A 19,194-nucleotide genomic window follows, 5' to 3' on the forward strand; every position below is an offset into this window, starting at 1 on the left:
CACCAGCTGGGAAGCCAGATTGCAAATGCCGACGCACTGAGCTGATTAACTCTAAAAGTCAGCAATATGAACGTCCCAATTCCTCAAGAACTTGTCTTGCTATTAAAATTTCTGGATTCATCACTAGTACATGCCAAACAAATAAGAAAGTAGACAGACCGTGATCCAGTTTTGTCTCACATAAGGGAACAAGTCTTGCAGGGATGGTCTAATGAGCCAAAGTCTGATGAATTTAAGCCCTATTTTAATAGGAGATACGAGCTCATCTGCCAGGATGGCATCTTGCTGTGGGGAGCGAGAGTCATTGTGCCTCCAAGAGGAAGAGAGCCATTATTGACCGAATTGCATAGTGCTCACCCTAACATCCCTAGAATGAAAATGTTGGCGCACAGTTACTTATGGTGGCCAGTGATGGATACAGAAATCGAAAACTTAGTCAAGAGCTGCATACAGTGCCAACGTACAGAAATTGCCCCCTTCTGCTCGATTGCATCCCTGGGAATGGCCAGGAAGGCCATGGGTCCACCTCCATGTTGACTACGTGGGGCCTCTTTTGGGCACAATGTTCCTCTTGATTATAGATGCTCATTCGAAGTGGTTGGATGTATATGAGGTGAGATCACCCACATCTGCCACCACCATAGACAGATTGCGGCAGAGTTTTGCGATACACGGGTTGCCAGAGATAATAGTATCTGATAATGGAACAGCATTCACCAGCGGGGAATTCCAAAGATTTACAAGTCTCAATGGCATAACATATGTTAAGACCTCGCCATACCACCCTGCATCCAGTGGTATGGCCGAGAGGGCAGTCCAGACCTTCAAATCCAGAATGAAAAAACTGGATGGAGACTGTATTGCAACTAGAATATCATGTTTTCTACTCAGCTATAGAACTACGCCACACATGAACACCGGTATTGCCCCTGCAGAGTTATTGATGAAGAGACGTCTCGGGACATGTTTGAGTCTCATAAGGCCGAATTGAGGGGGCAGGGTAGAGAGAAGTCAGGAGGCCCAGAGAAACGATCACAATTACCAGAGCCATGAAAGGAACTTCACTGTTGGAGACACAGTTTTTGCAAAGAACTTTGGAGATGGGCCCAAATACCTATCAGGTGAAATTAATGCTGTGACAGGACTCCTTTCCCGTCATATATCGGTCAAAGGTCAGGTAATTAGGAAACACGTAGATCACCTCAGGAAAAGGGAAACAGATCTACAAGAAAGGATGCGCCAAGAATTCCCATTGGAGTCTACACCACATGTGGAAGGAACTCCACTTGGTTTGGAAGTGACTGTAGGATTGGTGAGCCTGAGGGAGTCGAAGAAACAAACTTATAGGTTCCTACTGGAGAGCCTAGTGGACAGATGACTCCTGAGAGGGAAGCCTTAGATAAACCATCCAAAGTCATAGAACTACGATGTTCGACACATTTGAAGAAGCCTCCAGAGAGAATGAATTTGTAAATAGTTTATTTATGTAAATAGTTGATATAATGATTGTAAATTGTACTTTAGAGTAAAGTGGTAGGGATGTGGTAATCTGAGGTGCAACGCACCTTTAAGAGAATGTGAGCAAATTGACCACGTGATGGCATTATCAGTTGTGTGGCACGTGCTACAATGTTAACTAGTAATTTAGAATAGGGTCTGGTTTGAGAAGCACGCATGTGTTAGTGCTCGTTACTTGTGTTAATAAACAGCATGTGCTTCATCTTACATTGGTCTCTGCATCTGCAGTATTTTGTTTACCAACTCACTCACCAGTAGATAGGCGTGCAACCGTATTCGCTGAGCAAAGCAACCCGATAGAAGGAACATAACAGAAACAAGACAACACTAACAAAAAAAAAACACACAGAACAAGTTATGATCTGAATTATTGAAGTCAATGTTGGACCCAGAAGGCAGTGTGGTGCTGAGTCCAAAGATGAGGTGCTATTCCTCAAGCTTGCATTGAGCTGCATTGGAATACTACAGCAGGCCAAGGATAAAGTCAGAGAGGGAGCAAGGTGGAGAGTTAAAGTGACAAGCAACTGGAACCTTGGGGTCACATTTGCAGACTGAATAGAAGCGTTCAGTCGCCCAGTTTGCATTTAGTGTCCCCAGTTTAGAGGAGACCAGGTCATGAAAAGCAAATACAATAGACTAAATTGAAAGAAGTACAAGTAAATCACTGTTTCACCTGGGAGCCTGAATGATGACAGAAGATGGTAAAAGCACAGGTATTGCATCTCCTGTGCTTGCATGAAAAGGTGCTGTAGGAAAGGGAGGGGCATTGGGGGTGACTGAGGACTGAACCAGGGAGTCGTGGAGGGAGCAATCCCTTCAGAATACTGAAAGGAAGAGAGGGAAAGATCTGTTTTGTGGCATCACACCAGAGGTGGTAGAAATGACAGTAGGTGATCCATTCAATATATAGGCTGGTAGGGTGGAAAGTGAGGACAAGGGGGACCCTATCATGATCCTAGGAGAGAGGGGATGGAGTGAGAGGATGTGTGCTTGAAATAAAGGTGAAGGTGAGAGAAGGGTGGAAATTGGAAACAAAGTCAATGCAATTTTCTAGTTCATGGTGAGAAGCAATGCACGAAGGTGGTTAAACATCAATTTTTAAAAAAATAATAAAATTACATACATTCATTTTAAGGAATTACTTCCGTTCTAATTAGTTCTATACAATAAGTAACCTCAAGCTGTTCGAGAAGTTGAATTTGAGCTATTTTATCCTTGAGCTCCTTAGAAGTTTGTTTCTTTCGGAGCTGAATTTTCAATTTAGAGTTACCCCTACTACCACAGAAACGAAACATTCAAGTGCCTGTCAGGGGGAATTGCAATTAATAGTTCGTGAGTTAAACCTTCTTTAGAGAACCTTCAATATGGAATTATTGGTGAGACCGGTTAACCGATTATCATTAATTAGTCCGATTCCAATCAGCCATCTGGATATAGCGACAGGTCCGGATTTACCCTGCAGTTAGTTAATAAGGTAATTGGGTTTGGAGGCACTCATTATGCAATCTATTATTCCGGACGACAAAAGGAAATTTGATATAAAAGCCAAGTCGCCGCAGTTGCTCGATATATGTTTTTGTCTATTTTAGTATAGTTAGATTAATAGAGGAAGCAAACTTTGGGTTCCTGCTTTTGCTTCAAGGTGTGATATGATTCCTCTTCACGTAGCCTTGTTGCTACAGTTAGTAGCATGTTTAAATCCGAACAGATTCGCAAATGGTGAGTAATGTAACTATTGTTTCCAGGCTATGGAATTAGTCTATGGAGGTTGTAATTTAGAATTTAAAGCCTTTACTGTGTGGGAAGTAAGGGGAGGGAGCACAATTTATAACCCATGTGGAATAAAATATCGGATTATGTTCCAATGCCTTTAATCCCAAACGGACTAAAATATTGATTTCCACCCCCCCGCCCCCCCAACCCGGCTTCTGTAAAACTCCTAATGCAAGTAATCACCTTTATAGTTCGTCACCAGTTCCACCTCAAAAACACTTCAATTTATTAACCCACCTGCAGAACAAAACGAGCAGCTTTCAGGAAGGGCTTTTCGCAGTTAATCAAAACCTTTGTTTAGAATATGCCATTTCGGCTCACCCAACTTCTCCTATTCAACCGAAAGCTGGTAGTAGTTAACACTTAACTTATAACTATGCACTTTTGTTAGTCTTACTTTTGATCAGGTTCAGTGTTATTCCCACCTTCAATTTTGTATTGCTGCAGTCAGTAGTTGCCAGGGAATAAGTCAATTGACTCGATTTCTGAATTGGCTTTAAAATCATTAGATGTAGGAACACAAGAAGGCCATTTGGCCCATCAAGTCTGCTCCACCATTCAATGAGATCATGGCTGATCTGATGACCCTCCACTTTACTTTCCTGCCTTTTTCCCCATGACTTTTTTTCCCTTACTGATTAAAAACCTGTCTATCACAGCCTTGAATGTATTTAATAACCCAGCCTCTACTGCCCTCTGAGGTAAAGAATTCCACAGATTCACTATCCTCCTTATCTCTATTTTAACTGGGTGCCCTTGGCCTGGCCATTGTGGCAATGGCAAAAAATGTAATGTTTACTAGGAAGTAATAAAGTGCCTATTTGTGAAGTAATGTTCAATAGTCTTAATCATATTTCAGAAGAATGAAATCATACTTGCCATATTGCTGGTCTTGCACTAAACTGTGCAAATTTATAGATTGTAAATTTGTTTTAAGTGGGCAATAATTAAGGTGCTGCCATTGGTGTTGCCTCCTGCAATTGAAACAAGTCAACCTCCTAACCAGTGGTAGTGCTAAGGTAGAAGGTTTTGGGTTCAAACTCCCTTCCTGTGATCTCTCAGTCTAGGTTGGCACTACTGATGAAGTGCTATAATGTCTTTTGGATGTGATGCTGAATCTCTGATTTCATATTGTTGGCTGAAAGAGGGCAGTGGTGCTCTGTCCAGCTCAGCACCTATCTCTGAGCCAATGCCACCTAAAACAGATTATCTGATCATTATCCTATTAATGTTTGTTGGAATTTGCTGTGTGCAAATTCATTATTTTACTGAGGATCCTTAGTGCCACACTCTCTTGTCTCCCCTAGAATTCAGTTCTTGTGAAATAACTCCAAATATTAAAGCTGTTCATAAGGACTTGACAAATATGTAACCTTTGGAGCAAATGGATATGTATTTAATATACATAATAGATTCAGATTTCATTGAAAAAGAAATAGCCTAACCAACATGAGTTAAATTAGCTTCCTAACTAGCTGTTTATAGTTCAACATCTTTTTGCTTCTTTTGAAGACTTAAAAGCTTCCTGTGATGCACCATGGTTTCGGTGCAAAAATGGACGCTGTGTGCCGTCACTGTGGAAATGTGATGGCGATGATGACTGTACTGATGGTAGTGATGAAGATGACTGTGGTAAGTAACTGACTTGTGTGCCAGAATGGATCTTTGCACTTGGGGCCTGAGTTCAACACACACACACACACACAGACAGAGCGCGCGAGAGCGAGAGAGAGCCTAATAGAAATGGAGATTGAAACTCCACCTCTACAACCAGTAGGACTTTCAATCTGAGTAAATAGCCAGGAGGTAACAAGCAAATCTTACATCCATGACTTAACACAAATTAACATCTCATGAAACCTAAACAATTGGTGGTAGAATTGGGTGAGGTCAGTAAGTTGTCCAGTTGCCTCAAGAAATGCATCAGATGAATGGGGAAGAGTGGTTTTGGAAATCAACAATCGGATGTTTGCTAGTATATAATTTCAATCTCCAGTCACTACAGTAATTTGGGAAATTCCTATCTAAAGAGAACACTACAATATATATTCTGGCAAGCCACATGAGTGCATGCAGCATGATTAGTCTGCAGCACATTGGCTTTTTGTATACAGAAGTCTGTCTAGAGGATGGTATTCCATATTTATGCAGGTATTTAAGCAATCTTGTACCTTTTAATACTACCATACCTATGGTGCTGACCATTGTATGCATGATGGTGACAGTGAAATAAAGTACATAACACTTGCATGTGGTAAACTGTGCTAGTCATGCATGACATAAAATTCATCTAACACTGTTTACTAAGTTACCACAGACCAATTACTAATTCTTAAAGGCTCTGTAAAAATCTATAATTGGCCATAAATCATACAGCCAAGAAAGAGGCCAATTGGCCCCATGTCTGTGCCAGCTCTTGGAGCTATTCAATCAATCCCATTCCCAGCTCTTTCTCCACAACCCTGCATTTTTTTTTCCTTTTTAGAAGTACTTATTTCATTCTGTTTTAATATTAATTCTGCTTCCTCAAACACCTTTTTTTTGTCATTACTTTAAATGTAAGGCTAGTAACCCACCTGACAGTGGAAACCATTCCTCCTGCTCTATTTTTAAACCCCTCAATGTTTTACCCCATGAGTTTCCTATTCCCTTCACTGCTCTACAGAGCATGATCTTTGCTTTGTGCATCTCTCTGGAGCACTAAACTAAAATAGTGGAACATTAAGTAGAACCAAAGAGGGATGCCATAAAATGCATATTAGATCTACTGTGCATGTATGTACAAAACATAAGATTGAGCTGCAGATGAGGGGGTGGGGTGCAATGGGGTGGTGGTGATAATGTAGTCCTAGCTGAAAAGGCAGGACTGGATAATAAATATTCCTGGATATAAGTGCTTCAGGAAAAAGATGGCAATATTATCCTTTTAAATATTGCTACTGTGCTGGAGAGAATGTTCTTGATCCCTCTAGGATACACTTTTTTTGAGGGGGGGGGTGGAAATAACTAGTGGTACCACTATGCTGCTGGGTGTTTTCTATAGCCCATCAACTAGTGGGAAAGGTGTATGAAAACTTTCAAGGAAATTATGGGTACAACAACTATAGAGTTTTTTTTTGGGGGGGCGGTGAGTTTGGTCTAACATGGACTGAGATGTTGTAGTGTAACAAGGCAAGAGGGGAAGACTTTTCAGAAGTGTAATTGGGAGAGGTTTCTGGCCCCCAAAAAAGCATTGCTGGTTCTGGGAATGCAGTGAGTCAAGTGGTGTTAGGGGACCATTTGGAGGATGGGTCAAGTTTAGGTAAGTTATGGAAAAGGACACATGGGTCTCTTTGAGGAGGAAGATGATACTGCCAAAATAAGTGAAAGAAGAATAGTTTGATATACTAGATGTGGTAACAATTGATAAGGGGTATTAGAAAGGCTGGTTGTACTTGCATTTTGTCACCAGGACTGCATTAATGCATCTGAGGACATTGAGGGAAGCCAGGGTGGAAATTGTAGAGACACTGGCCAACATCTTCCCTGCATTCCAGGAGGATTAGGTTGTACCAGAGGACTGGAGAATTGCAAGTGTTACACCCTGATCCAAAATGGCAAGGATAACCCAGCAGCTACAGACAACTCAGTTTAACTTTGTTTCTAAAAGCCATCAACTATCCAAGATGACATAACAGTCACTTGAACAAATGTAAGGAAAGCCAACATGGGTTTGTTAAAATCATGTTTAACTAGATTTAAGTTTTGGGGCAATTTTTGTGTACAGGGACTTCCAAAGGTGTGATAGTGTACCATATGACCAGCTTGTCAAAGCCCATGAAATAAAAGGGATAGAAGCCGCACGGATATGAAGCTGGTGAGTGGTGAATAGTGGTTTTTCAGATTAGAAGCAGGTGTACATAGTGAGGATTCCCTAGGGTGTGTACTAGGACCACTGCATGTTGTCATGACCTAGATTTGGGTGTGCAGAGCATAATTTCAATTTGTGAATGATGCAAAACTTGGAAGTGTAGTGATAGGCTGGCAGAATGGATGGACACACGGCAGAATTTCTTGCAGGGATATGCAAAAGTAATACCTTCCTCATTCAAAGAGAGGCAACATAAACTAAATATAATTCCAAAGGGTCCTAAGTACACAAACTGCTTAAGGTGAGGGGGTGCATTAAGAAGCTACATTTAATGCTAGGCTTTAGCAATAAAGCATATGAATACAAAAGTAAGGAGATTATGGTGAGTTTTCTATAAGACTAGTTAAATCCTCAGCATTCAATTCACCACACTATAGGAAGAATCTGAAGGTATCAGGGTGCACAGAAGATTTTGAGTAAGTTCTGGGGATGAGGGACTCTGGATAGATTGGAGAAGATAGTTCTCTCCTTGGAGAAGGTTGAGGAGATTTGATACAGGGTTCTGGACAGATGGGGAGAAACTGCTTCTGTTGACAGAAGTCTCAAGTGCCAGAGGGCATGGATTTGAGGTGAGGTGAAGAACCAATGGTGACATGAGGAAACCTCTATGCAGTGGGTGATTAGAATTGCTACCTGAGTGCCTGGTGGGGGGGGGGGAGATGCATTCAATTTTGGTTTTCAAAAGGAAATTGGATAATCAGATTTGCAGGGTTATGGGGGAGTAGTTGCTCTTTCAGAATTGCATGGAGATGAATGGCCTCAGCTATAACCATTCTGATTTAAATTGATTGAAGTCTTTCATCTTCAGTAACAGTCTAAATTACTCCAGATGTAATTTTTATGGAAAAAATGTCACTTCAAATTCTGAAACCTTGGCACAATTGAAGCTGGGCAATATAAAATTTGAACAGTGGAAATCTCTCCAATGAGCTTAGTAAAAGGAGAATATCCTTTAGTATTCTGTACCAGAATACTGTATCTTGTGGACCAGGTCAGCTATTGACTATATGTCCTCATGGTGCAGGGTTAGTGTTTCTAAGAATTGCTTGAAATAGGTGAGGAGCTGTATGTAATAGTTATTCTTTCCCCAGGTAAGATCACCTGTGGAACTTCAGACTTTGTATGCCATAGTGGACATTGTGTGCCAAGTAAATGGCAGTGTGATGGCACATCTGATTGTGAGGATGGATCAGATGAAAGTCCAGATATCTGTTGTAAGTATTGATTAGGAAGAAATTGATTAACCTTGATCCTGTTCATTCCTTTAATCACCATTTATCTTGCCTATGCTGAGTGTTGCATTTTGGAATGATTCCTGATTCTTCATCATGTAATAGGAATAGACCATATTGTTGCTTTGTATCTGCTCCATTATTTAATAACATCATAGCTGATCTACTTCAATTCCATGCCTACTTCTTTCTTCATAGTGGAGCTAAAACTTGCTATCTACATATCCATTTGAGTTTAATGCAGTAGCACAACAGCTTGATATATTTTTGACCTGTTGCCTCATTAGCATAACCTTTTATGTATTTTCACATTGTATGCTGCTTGCCCATGCTTAGTGCACATCTGTTTTTGAGACTTCATGTGCAGCTACAGGTTTTGTTGCTTTGTGTAAGTAAACTAATGGCCATAACTGCATCAATCTTGGGTGCTTATGCAGTGGGAAATTAATATCCAGAAAAACATTTAAACAATGTATATTCAAAAAATATTATCATATACAATGTTATATAAATTTGTCTAATGCTGAGTCAGCAAGGATACAGAAGAACTGTAGTGGGTAGTCTCTTGACAACTTTTATTTTACTTGCAGTAATTAAACCAATCCAAGTTGTGTTGGGGCTTCCTGGCAAGTTGGTGTGTAATCTTTTAATCCACATTCATGAACATTTTAAAGCTCATCAGGAAGGATAGTTTTGCATATGTATACTTACCACTAAACTCTGCCTCTAAACTTCCTTAACTATTGTTAAATATCTCTTGTTCAGATGCAAGAATATGTCACTTACATGAAATAAGCTGTGGTCCTGGGTCTCTTCAGTGTATTCCTGCTTCTTGGAAATGTGATGGAGGAACAGACTGTGACAATGGTAGTGATGAAGAGAACTGTGGTAGGTTAATTCTCTCTGGAACCAACTTTTGGCTAATACTTGAAGACAAGATCACAATTGGAGGAACAAAACTTTGAATTAATATGGTGTGAACAACAGTGTAATCTGACAGTAGGAATTGGCTGTAGTAAAATTATTTTCACTAGTTTATACTTGTGCTCCAGCATTGAGCCTTTTAGTTTTGTCTAAAAGAACGCTAGATCCAGCATCAAATATTTTTGATACCTGATTTTTTTAAAACTTTTCTTTCAATAAAGAGCACTTGACAAAAGGTACTTTCATAAATTCAGCCAATTATTTCCATATCTATTAGCTTGACAATAATGTTCATTTTGTAAACTTCTTTTCTTGGGTTCCTTTCTAGCATAAGTTGAGCTCAATTTCCTTAAATTTGTCACTTGCTAAAAGCAAACCATATCAAAGATCCCAGGACACAGGAGTTTAACTGCTCTGGAGTAATTTATTTTTATTCTGCTAATGTCATCTAGTATCAGATTTGTCACTTTCATTAGGCTGAATTCCATTTTTTTTCTCTCCTCAATAACCATACCTAGACCAATGTATTGTATCCTTCATGATGTGGGAATTGCTGGCCAGGCCAGCGTTTGTTGCCCATTCATAATTGCCCCAAATTGAGGCTAGCCCATTACAGGGCAGTTAAGAGTCTACCACATTGAGGTCTGAAGTCACAAGTAGGCCAGACAAGTAAGGATTGCAGATTTCCTTCCCTAAAGGATATTGGGAACCAGAATGTTATTTAAAAACCCAATAATAGCCTTAGTAATGATGACCATGAAACAAGCTTTATATTTCAAATTTATTAACTGAATTCAAATTCCACCAGCTACTGTGGTGGGATTTGAACCCATGTCCCCAGAGCATTGACTGGGTCTCTGGGTTACTAGTCTAGCATTACTACTACCACCCCCTCAATATTGTTTCATTCAAAGTCTGACTTTATGCTTGTGTTCATTTGATGTTTTCTTTGAACTAGTTATGGTTTTGCTTTGAATTTTTCTTTAATGTGATGTGGGCATCACAGGTTAAGCCAACATTTATTGCCCATCCTTAATTGGCCTCAAATGGTGTTCAGTTGCCATTGCCATCTGTGGTGGAGATATCTTTATTTTAAGAGGGAAAATCCATAGAATTAAAGAATGTAAGAAATTGTCTGACTTTTTGGTGAATGTCAGACCTGTATTCCATGATCTTACTGATCAGCATCCCAGAGCAGTCAAATTGAAAGGAGTAGGCCATGACTTTGGAATGTTGGAAGAGGTGAGTGAATGCAGAATAGAGGTTGCTTTTAACATCTAGTTTCCTTTGATGGAGAGTTATTCCACACCTCATTCTCTGCAGTAGGTCTAACTTCTCAGTATAGAACAAGTATTCACTTCCACTTGTATGTCAATAGATTGATATATTGAGTAACACTCCATGTACTATATCAGAGTACATGGTTTGTGCATTCAAACATGAGTTCTAATCCATTTTTTAACCTGTTCTAAAATTGGTATCTCTTTCAGGCACTTTGATTTGCAGTATACTTGAGTTTACTTGTTCCAATGGCAGATGTATTTCCAAAACATTTATCTGCAATGGTGAAGATGACTGTGGTGATGGAAGTGACGAAAAAGGTTGTGCTCAATCTATTTGTCACACTCATGAGTTCCAGTGCAACAGTTCAGAATGTATCCCCTTGAATTGGGTGTGTGATAACAAAACTGACTGTGCTGACCAGTCTGATGAATCTCCAGAACATTGTGGACATACCCTTCCTCCTGTGACCTGTTCTCCCAGTGAGTTCCTATGTAATTCTGGCGCATGCATCAATCATCGCTGGTACTGCGATGGAGATAATGATTGCAAAGATGGAAGTGATGAAATTAACTGCTGTAAGTAGTCTATATTTTAAACTTGTACTAGGCTAAACTTCTTCAAATTTGCTAAATTGACTAATCCTCTAGGAGAGAACAAATGAACTGTCCAATAGTCCATCTAGCTTTCTGGACAGACATTTAAATGACCAGTCTAATAAGACTGAGGATATGTAATTTTTTTTTTTCCTGCTCAAGTTCTTCATAGCCAATGAGTTCTTTTTGAAATAGCCAGTCATTGAAGTCACAAAAACTTGCTGTGAAATAAATGTTGACTTGCGACAACACTGAACTCTCCTGGTCTTTAAACAATGCAGTGGGATCTTTGAAACATTCTTTAATGCAATATCAAAGATAGATATCCCCAAGTGTCTGCCTTGATTCTAGTCCACCTCCTGGAATTGGGTTTGAATGCATAGCCTTCTCATGCATCAGTGAGCATAACTGTGGAATGCTTTGCGTTAATGCTTGTAGAGAAAATCTTGTTGCATCTCATCTTCTCATCCTGCAACAGGCTAGAAGGTTATCTTCCACCTTTATCCCATCCTGTGAGGTTTCCAAAGGGTTTACATTCCTGGAGAATGAAAGAATTTCATTTTCTCAAATTGGCATTTACTATTATACATGTAGTTCTTGGTTTAATTGTCACTTTCATCTACACATGATCCTGATCTGACTTTTTTGTTTAATGCAAACAAGATGCCTTTTGAAGCTTGCAACAGATGGACTTATAGACAACTCTGCAAAAGTCCAAATTTTACAACTTAGTGTAGATGTTCCTGTCCCACATTTCACTTTTTTATAAAAAGGTACCCACTTGGGTCATGCTAAGATAATGCAATCTGTTTAAATAGGGTATATTCTAGTGGATTGTTTGTGTTTCATGCTACATTTAAATTTTGTAGGTAAATGTTATGGCTGCTTTATACTATTTCTAATGGATTTAAAACTTGAATTGACTTTAGCTCCTCAAACATGTAGACCAGATCACTTCCAATGTGGTGATGGTAACTGCATTCCTGGGAGCAAGATATGTGATGAATTTGCAGACTGTTCTGATGCTAGTGATGAAGCCAATTGCAAGAAAGGTAGGTGCATAATTGCAAGTGCAGTTAAATTTGAAGTGCTTTTGAAGTTGCACATTTTAAACAGCTTTCTTTTAATTTAGAATGTACAAGTCCAACTGACTTTGAATGCCAAAGTGGTGAATGCATAGCTATAACTCAAGTGTGTAACCATAAATGGGACTGTAGAGATCGGAGTGATGAACCCTTCAAATGTGGTAAGTAGTCTTTGTAATGCTTGAACTTGGGTTTCTGTAGAGCCCAATATAACAATCTCCATGGTCTTCTGCTTTCTAAATTTGTCATACTATGTTACACTTTTTATGCCCAACTACTCATTGATCTAAGTATGACCATTTATCCCTCTCCTGATGTTCAAAGCTTTTTTCCTGGTTGAGTCAACTGAAGTTCTCCTGCATGGAGAATTACTCCAAGTGTATCCTGTCTATACAGAGTCAGACATTGCAGGACAAACTGACTTAACCAACTTGAGTTTCTTCTGCGTTAAAGATTGAGTAATCCGACTGGATGAGTTTACTTGGCAATTATTCAAAGTAGAATAATGGAGCATATTATGCAAAGATTTGACAATAGCAGTAGAATCTGACTTTTTTCTAAGCAATGGGAGCAAAGAGTAATGAAAAGACATCAACCCGAAACATTGGCCTGATTTGTCCTTGCCAGGTATGGTTTTCAGGGGGCACAATAGGGTAAGAGTCCAGCCCACCCATCCATGAGCTCACCTCCATAACACAATAGGTGGGCAGGCAGCCTTCCCACCATTATATAAGTAAATAATTAGGGGTCAACTGACCTTGTTAGCAAGGCAATTTCTACACTGGCCACAACATCATAATGCTGTTGGCATGGGCAGGCTGTTATCGTTTAATAAAGATGGGAAGGGGTGCCCTCTGGGCATCAGGGAAGCCCTCAATATCATTCCATCTTCTTACCCAACTACTCCAAAACAGCCAAGCTGGCCAAACCCTACTTATCCAATACCTCAGACTTGGATCACTCCAGGATCTGTTGGGCTGCCTTCTTGGGAATGGTTGCAGTCACACTCAGTTCTCAGCACTGCTGGCTAATCTGGCTAGTAGCTCCCAAGGGTGAAACTTCATGCCCAGTGAGGGGCTGAAGTCCCACTGAGCCAGCTTAATCCACCTACAGCAATATTATGGCTGCAGGGCAGGCTAAGAAGGAGCAAGTCTCTCTTCTTCCCTTGTTCTCCCCATCAGCCCTGCTAGCATGCAATCCATTAGCTGTATCTCCTGATGCTGCCTGACCTGTGTTTCCAACCTTTGGCAATCTTATTGCTGCATTGCATGTTTCAATGATGATAGCAAAGTCTCCACCAACTGGAGTTATTTGGCTCCCTTTCAGGAAACATTTCACACCACTACTTCACTCTTCTGGATCACTTGGCAATCTCAAATCAGGAAAATCAGCCTCTGCTCCAAATGAACATTATTTAAATAGGGGAGAAAGTGTTTTGGAATCTATTTCCTGAGCTTTATGGCCCCTTAAAGAATATTTCAGAAGCTTATGGCAGTTGCACCTGGCATGCTCTAATTGTAGTTTGACTTTTAGTCATTCATGGGACAGGGTTGCCCATGGCAGGGCAGCTATTTGGGTAACGATACCCAGCGTGACAAGAAGGGACTGCACAAACACTATATAAAAAGCAGAAAATAAGGACAAAGGGGAAGAAGGGTAACGAACCTAAATTAATGGCTCTCAAATGCATGTGTTTGAAACAAGAGAATTAATGGCACAAGTAGAGGTTAACAGGTGTGATCTTGTAACCATGTCTTTATGGCTATAAGATCAAAACTGGGAATTAAAATATTCAGGGGTATGTGACTTTTTGAAAGGACAGGCAGGAAGGGTGTGGGGTAGCTTTGTTAGTACCAAATGGAATAAGTACAATAGTAAGAAATAATCTTGGATTGGAAGATGTAGAATTCATATGGGTGGAGGTAAGAAATAACCAGGAGAACACTAGGTGGGAGTAGTCTTTTGGCCCCCAATGACTATACTATAGGGCAGAATAAATCAGGAGATAGAGGACATTTTTTTAAAAAGGCAATATATTAATCCTGGGTGGCTTTAATATTCATGTAGATTGGGGAAAATCAAATTTGGTGGTGGTGGGCAGCGGGAGGAAATAAATGCTCTTTTCACTAAAGGAAAATGTACTAGGGAAACTAATGGGGCTAAAGACTGATACATCCTTTGGATGTGATGGGTTGCATTCTAGGATGTTGAAGTACCTGCAGAGATAGTGAATGCACTAGTAGTAATCTTCCAAGAATCCTTAGATTTGGGAGAAGTCCCAGAGAATTGGAAAACTGTCAACGTAACACCCTTATCCAAAAAAGGAGGAAGGCAAATAACTAACTATAGATTAGTTAGCTTAGCACCCATCATTGGGAAAATGTTAGTTAATTATAAAGGATTAATGGAGCATTTAGAAATGTGTAATATAATCAAGCAGAATCCATATGGCTTCATAAGACATAGGAGCAGAAATTAGGCCATTCGGCCCATCAAGTCTGCTCTGCCATTCAATCATGGCTAAGTTTCTCAACCCTGTTCTCCCGCCTTCTCCCCATAACCTTTGATCCCCTTACCAATCAAGAACCTATCTATCTCGGTCTTAAATACACTCAATGACCTGGCCTCCACAGCCTTCTGTGGCAATGAATTCCATAGATTCACCACTCTCTGGCTAAAGAAGTTTCTCCTCATCTCTGTTTGAAAAGGTCTTCCCTTTACTCTGAGGCTGTGCCCTCGGGTCCTAGTCTCTCCTACTAATGGAAACATCTTCCCCACGTCCACTCTATCCAGGCCTTTCAGTATTCTGTAAGTTTCAATCAGATCCCCCCTCATTCTTCTATACTCCATCGAGTATAGCCCAGAGTCCTCAAACGTTAATTATGTTAAGCCTTTTATTCCTGCGATCGTTCTCGTGAACCTCCTCTGGATCCTCTCCAGGGCCAGCACTTCCTTCCTGAGATACAGGGCCCAAAATTGCTCAATATTCTAAATGTGGTCTGACCAGAGCCTTATAGCCTCAGCAGCACATCCCTGCTTTTATATTCTAGTCCTCTCAAAATAAATGCCAACATTGCATTTGCCTTCCTAACTACCGACTCAACCTGCAAGTTAACCTTAAGAGAATCCTGGACTAGGACTCCCAAGTCCCTTTGCACTCCAGATTTCTGAATTCTCTCCCCATTTAGAAAATAGTCTATGCCTTTATTCTTCTTACCAAAGTGCATGACCTCGCACTTCCCCACATTATATTCCATCTGCCACTTCTTTCCCCATTCTCCTAACATGTCCAATTCCTTCTGCAGCCTCCGTGCTTCAATACTACCTGTCCCTCCACCCGTCTTTGTATCATCTGCAACTTAGCCAGGATGCCCTCAGTTCCTTCATCAAGATCATTAATGTATAAAGTGAAAAGTTGTCCCAATACTGACCCCTGCGGAACTCCACTAGTCACCGGCCACCATCCTGAGAAGGACCCCCTTATCCCCACTCCCTGCCTCCTGCCAGACAGCCAATTTTTTATCCATGCTAGTACCTTGCCTCTAACACCATGGGCTCTTATTTTACTGAGCAGCCTCCTGTGCGGAACCTTGTCAAAAGCCTTCTGGAAGTCCAAGTAGATAACATCCATTGGCTCCCCTTTGTCTAACCTACTCATTACCTCCTCAAAGAAATCTAACAGATTTGTCAGGCATGACCTCCCTTTAATGAAACCATGCTGACTTTGTCCTATTTTACCATGCACTTTCCGAGTATTCTGAAATCTCATCCTTAATAATGGTCTCTAAAATCTTACCAACGACCGAGGTCAGGCTAATCGGCCTGTAATTTCCCGTCTTTTGCCTCACTCCCTTCTTAAACGGGGGTTATATTAGAATTTTCCAGTCCTCTGGGACCCTCCCTGACTCCAGTGATTCCTGAAAGATCACCACTAATGCCTCCACTATCTCTTCAGCTATCTCCTTCAGAACTCTGGGGTGTAATCCATCTGGTCCAGGTGATTTTATCCACCTTCAGACCTTTCAGTTTTCTTAGCACCTTCTCCTTGGTAATGGCCACCATACTCACCTCTGCCCCCCGACTCTCTTGAACTTTTGGGGATGTTACTCGTGTCTTCTACCGTGAAGACTGATGCAAAGTATCTATTCAGTTCCTCCGCCATTTCTTTGTTCCCCACTACTACTTCTCCAGTGTCATTTTCCAGCGGCCCAATGTCCACTTTTGCCTCTCTCTTTCTCTTTTTTTTATATATCTTTTTAAAAAAAAAACTCTTGCAATCTTTTATATTACTGGCTAGTTTACCCTCATATTTAATCTTCTCCCTCATTTCTTTTTTAGTTGTCCTCTGTTGGTCTTTGTAGGCTTCCCAATCCCCTGGTTTCCCACTGCTCTTCGCCGCATTGTATGCTTTCTCTTTAGCTTTTATGCTGTCCCTGACTTCCCTTGTCAGCCATGGTTGCCTTGTCCTCCCTTTAGTATGCTTCTTCCTAGGGATGAATTTTTGCTGTGTCTCCCAAATTACTCCCAGAAACTCCTGCCATTGCTGTTCCACTGTCTTTCCTGCTAGGCTCGCCTCCGTCAATTCTGGCCAGCTCCTCCCTCATGCCTCTGTAGTTGCCTTTATTCAACTGTAATACCGTTACATCTGATTCCAGCTTTTTCCTCTCAAATTGCAGGGTAAATTCTATCATATTATGGTCACTTCCTCCTAAGGGTTCCTTCACCTTAAGCTCCCTTATCAAATCTGCCTCATTACACATCACTAAATCTAGAATTGCCTGTTCCCTAGTGGGCTCCATCACAAGCTGCCTAACATGCCTAACAAATTTATTAGACTATTTGAGGTGATCAGGGGAACCAGTAGATGTAATATATTTGGATTTCCAAAAGGGGCTTGATAAGGTACTACACTCTGTACAAGGCTACTTAAGGTAAGATCCCATGGTGTGGGGGTAGCCCATGGTGTTGGTAGTGTATTAGCATGGATAGAGGATTGGCTAACTAATAGATGGCTGGTATAATGGGGGTATTTTCAGGTTGGGAACCTGTAACTAGCGGAGTGCTACAGGGATCAGTGCTGGGGCCACAATTATTTACAATGAGGGAAGTGAATGTATTGTCACTGAACTTGCCTTCCCACCTGTTGATGTCATTCAGAAGTGGGGAGGATGACTGTCTTCAGAGGGATATAGACAGGTTACATGGGTGGGCAAAAACTTGCTGGATAGAATGTAATGTGGGAAAATGTGAGGTTATGCACTTTGGCAGGAAGAATAGAGGAGCTGAATATTATTTACATGGAGAGAGGCTGCAGAAAGCTACATATGGATTTGGGGTCCTCGTGCATGTTTCACAAAAAAGCTAACATACAAGTTCAGCAGATAATAGGGAAGGCAAATGGAATGTTGACCTTTATTTCAAAGGGAATGGTGTATGCAAATAGGGAAGCCTTGCTAAAACTATACATGGCACTAATTAGACCACACCTAGAATAGTGAACAGTTTTGGTCCCCTTATCTAAGCAAAGATATATATACTGGCATTGAAGGCAGTCAGAAGGGTCACTAGGTTGATCCTGGGTATGGCGGGATTTTCTTGAGGCTGAGTAGGTTGGGCCTATACTCATCGGTGTTTAGAAGAATGAGGTGACCTTATTGCAACACAAGATTCTTAAGGGGCTTGACAGGGTAGATGCTGAGAGATTGCTCTCCCTTGTGGGAGAGTCTAGGACCAGAGGGCATAATCTTGGTAAGGGGTCACCCATTTAAGACCAATGAGGAAATTCTGTGGGTAGTGAATCTGGAATTCTTTTCTGCAGAGGGTGGGTTGTCACATACTTAAGGCAGAGATGGACTATTTTTTTAAATCCGTAAGGGAATGAGGGTTATGGGAAAAGGCAGGAAAGTGGGGTTGAATATTCAGATTAGCCATGATCTCATTGAATGGTAAAGCAGACTCAATGGGCCAAATGGCCTATTGCTCCTACATCTTGGGGCCTTATTCCTAATTGCCCTTGAGAAACTGATTTCCTAGTTCAATTTAGGGTTTCTGTGGATCTGGAATTGCCATGTAGGCCAGACTAGGTAAGGAGAGTAGACTTCCATCGTATAGGACATTAGTGAACCAGGGTGGTTTTACAACAATCAACAATAGATTCATAGCAGTCATTAGATTTTTAAATTCCAGATTTCGAATTCAAATTGCACCATCTGCTATGCTGGGATTCAAATTGGGGTCCCCAGAGCATTATACTGGGGTCTCTGGATTACTAGTCTAGTGACAATACCACTAAGCCACTGCATCTTGCTGCATTCTAGTTACATATACTTTTACACTTGACAATAACAAATAGTGGGGGGAGGAATTATTGATGCACACCTAGTATTGCAATGTAAACATGCAATGAGGCTAAATATTCAATCTTGGGAAGTCATGTTAAAGATCTGACCTTTTCTTTGCAAGACCCATCTGACCCACTTCTGGCTTTAGTTTATGACATGGTCTAAAGATTTGATTCATCTTGGTCCTCTTTGCATCAAATGCATTCTTGCTTAACCTGTCAAATAATCCAAGGGAACAAGTTGGATTTGCTCTCAAGATAAATGGAAGGAAGATCATTGACTTTCTAGAGGATTGTTGAATGTATAAATTCATCTTGAATGACCATTTGATTCATAGCTGCTACTTTCTAAACCACTTGAAGACCATAGTGATAAGTATTGTCTAACTCCTTGTGACCTAAAACATTCCTTTTAGGAGCAAACTTTATTTCATTTGGGCAGATTTCCATATTTTGTAATTTGCGTATATGATTTACATAACTGGGTCCTCATAACTAGGTCTACTCTGTAGCCAATCTTAAGGAGGTATTGTTG

At 40.7% G+C, this 19,194-nt stretch overlaps 1 protein-coding gene across 1 annotated transcript in view; it reads left to right on the plus strand.

The window, feature by feature from the left end:
* The first annotated feature begins 2,206 nt into the window (after positions 1 to 2,206).
* The window catches only part of LOC144691383 (very low-density lipoprotein receptor-like), a 41,503-nt gene continuing 24,515 nt past the window's right edge, over positions 2,207 to 19,194 (plus strand). Inside the window, exons 1-7 of the mRNA XM_078559430.1 lie at positions 2,207 to 2,231; positions 4,804 to 4,923; positions 8,293 to 8,415; positions 9,199 to 9,321; positions 10,848 to 11,216; positions 12,164 to 12,286; positions 12,367 to 12,480. Of these exons, the coding sequence (XP_078415556.1) occupies positions 2,207 to 2,231; positions 4,804 to 4,923; positions 8,293 to 8,415; positions 9,199 to 9,321; positions 10,848 to 11,216; positions 12,164 to 12,286; positions 12,367 to 12,480 (997 nt within the window). The remainder of the gene's footprint in view (positions 2,232 to 4,803; positions 4,924 to 8,292; positions 8,416 to 9,198; positions 9,322 to 10,847; positions 11,217 to 12,163; positions 12,287 to 12,366; positions 12,481 to 19,194) is intronic.

The sequence above is a fragment of the Cetorhinus maximus genome, chromosome 2 (genome assembly GCF_964194155.1).
Source record: "Cetorhinus maximus chromosome 2, sCetMax3.hap1.1, whole genome shotgun sequence".
NCBI lineage: Eukaryota > Metazoa > Chordata > Chondrichthyes > Lamniformes > Cetorhinidae > Cetorhinus > Cetorhinus maximus.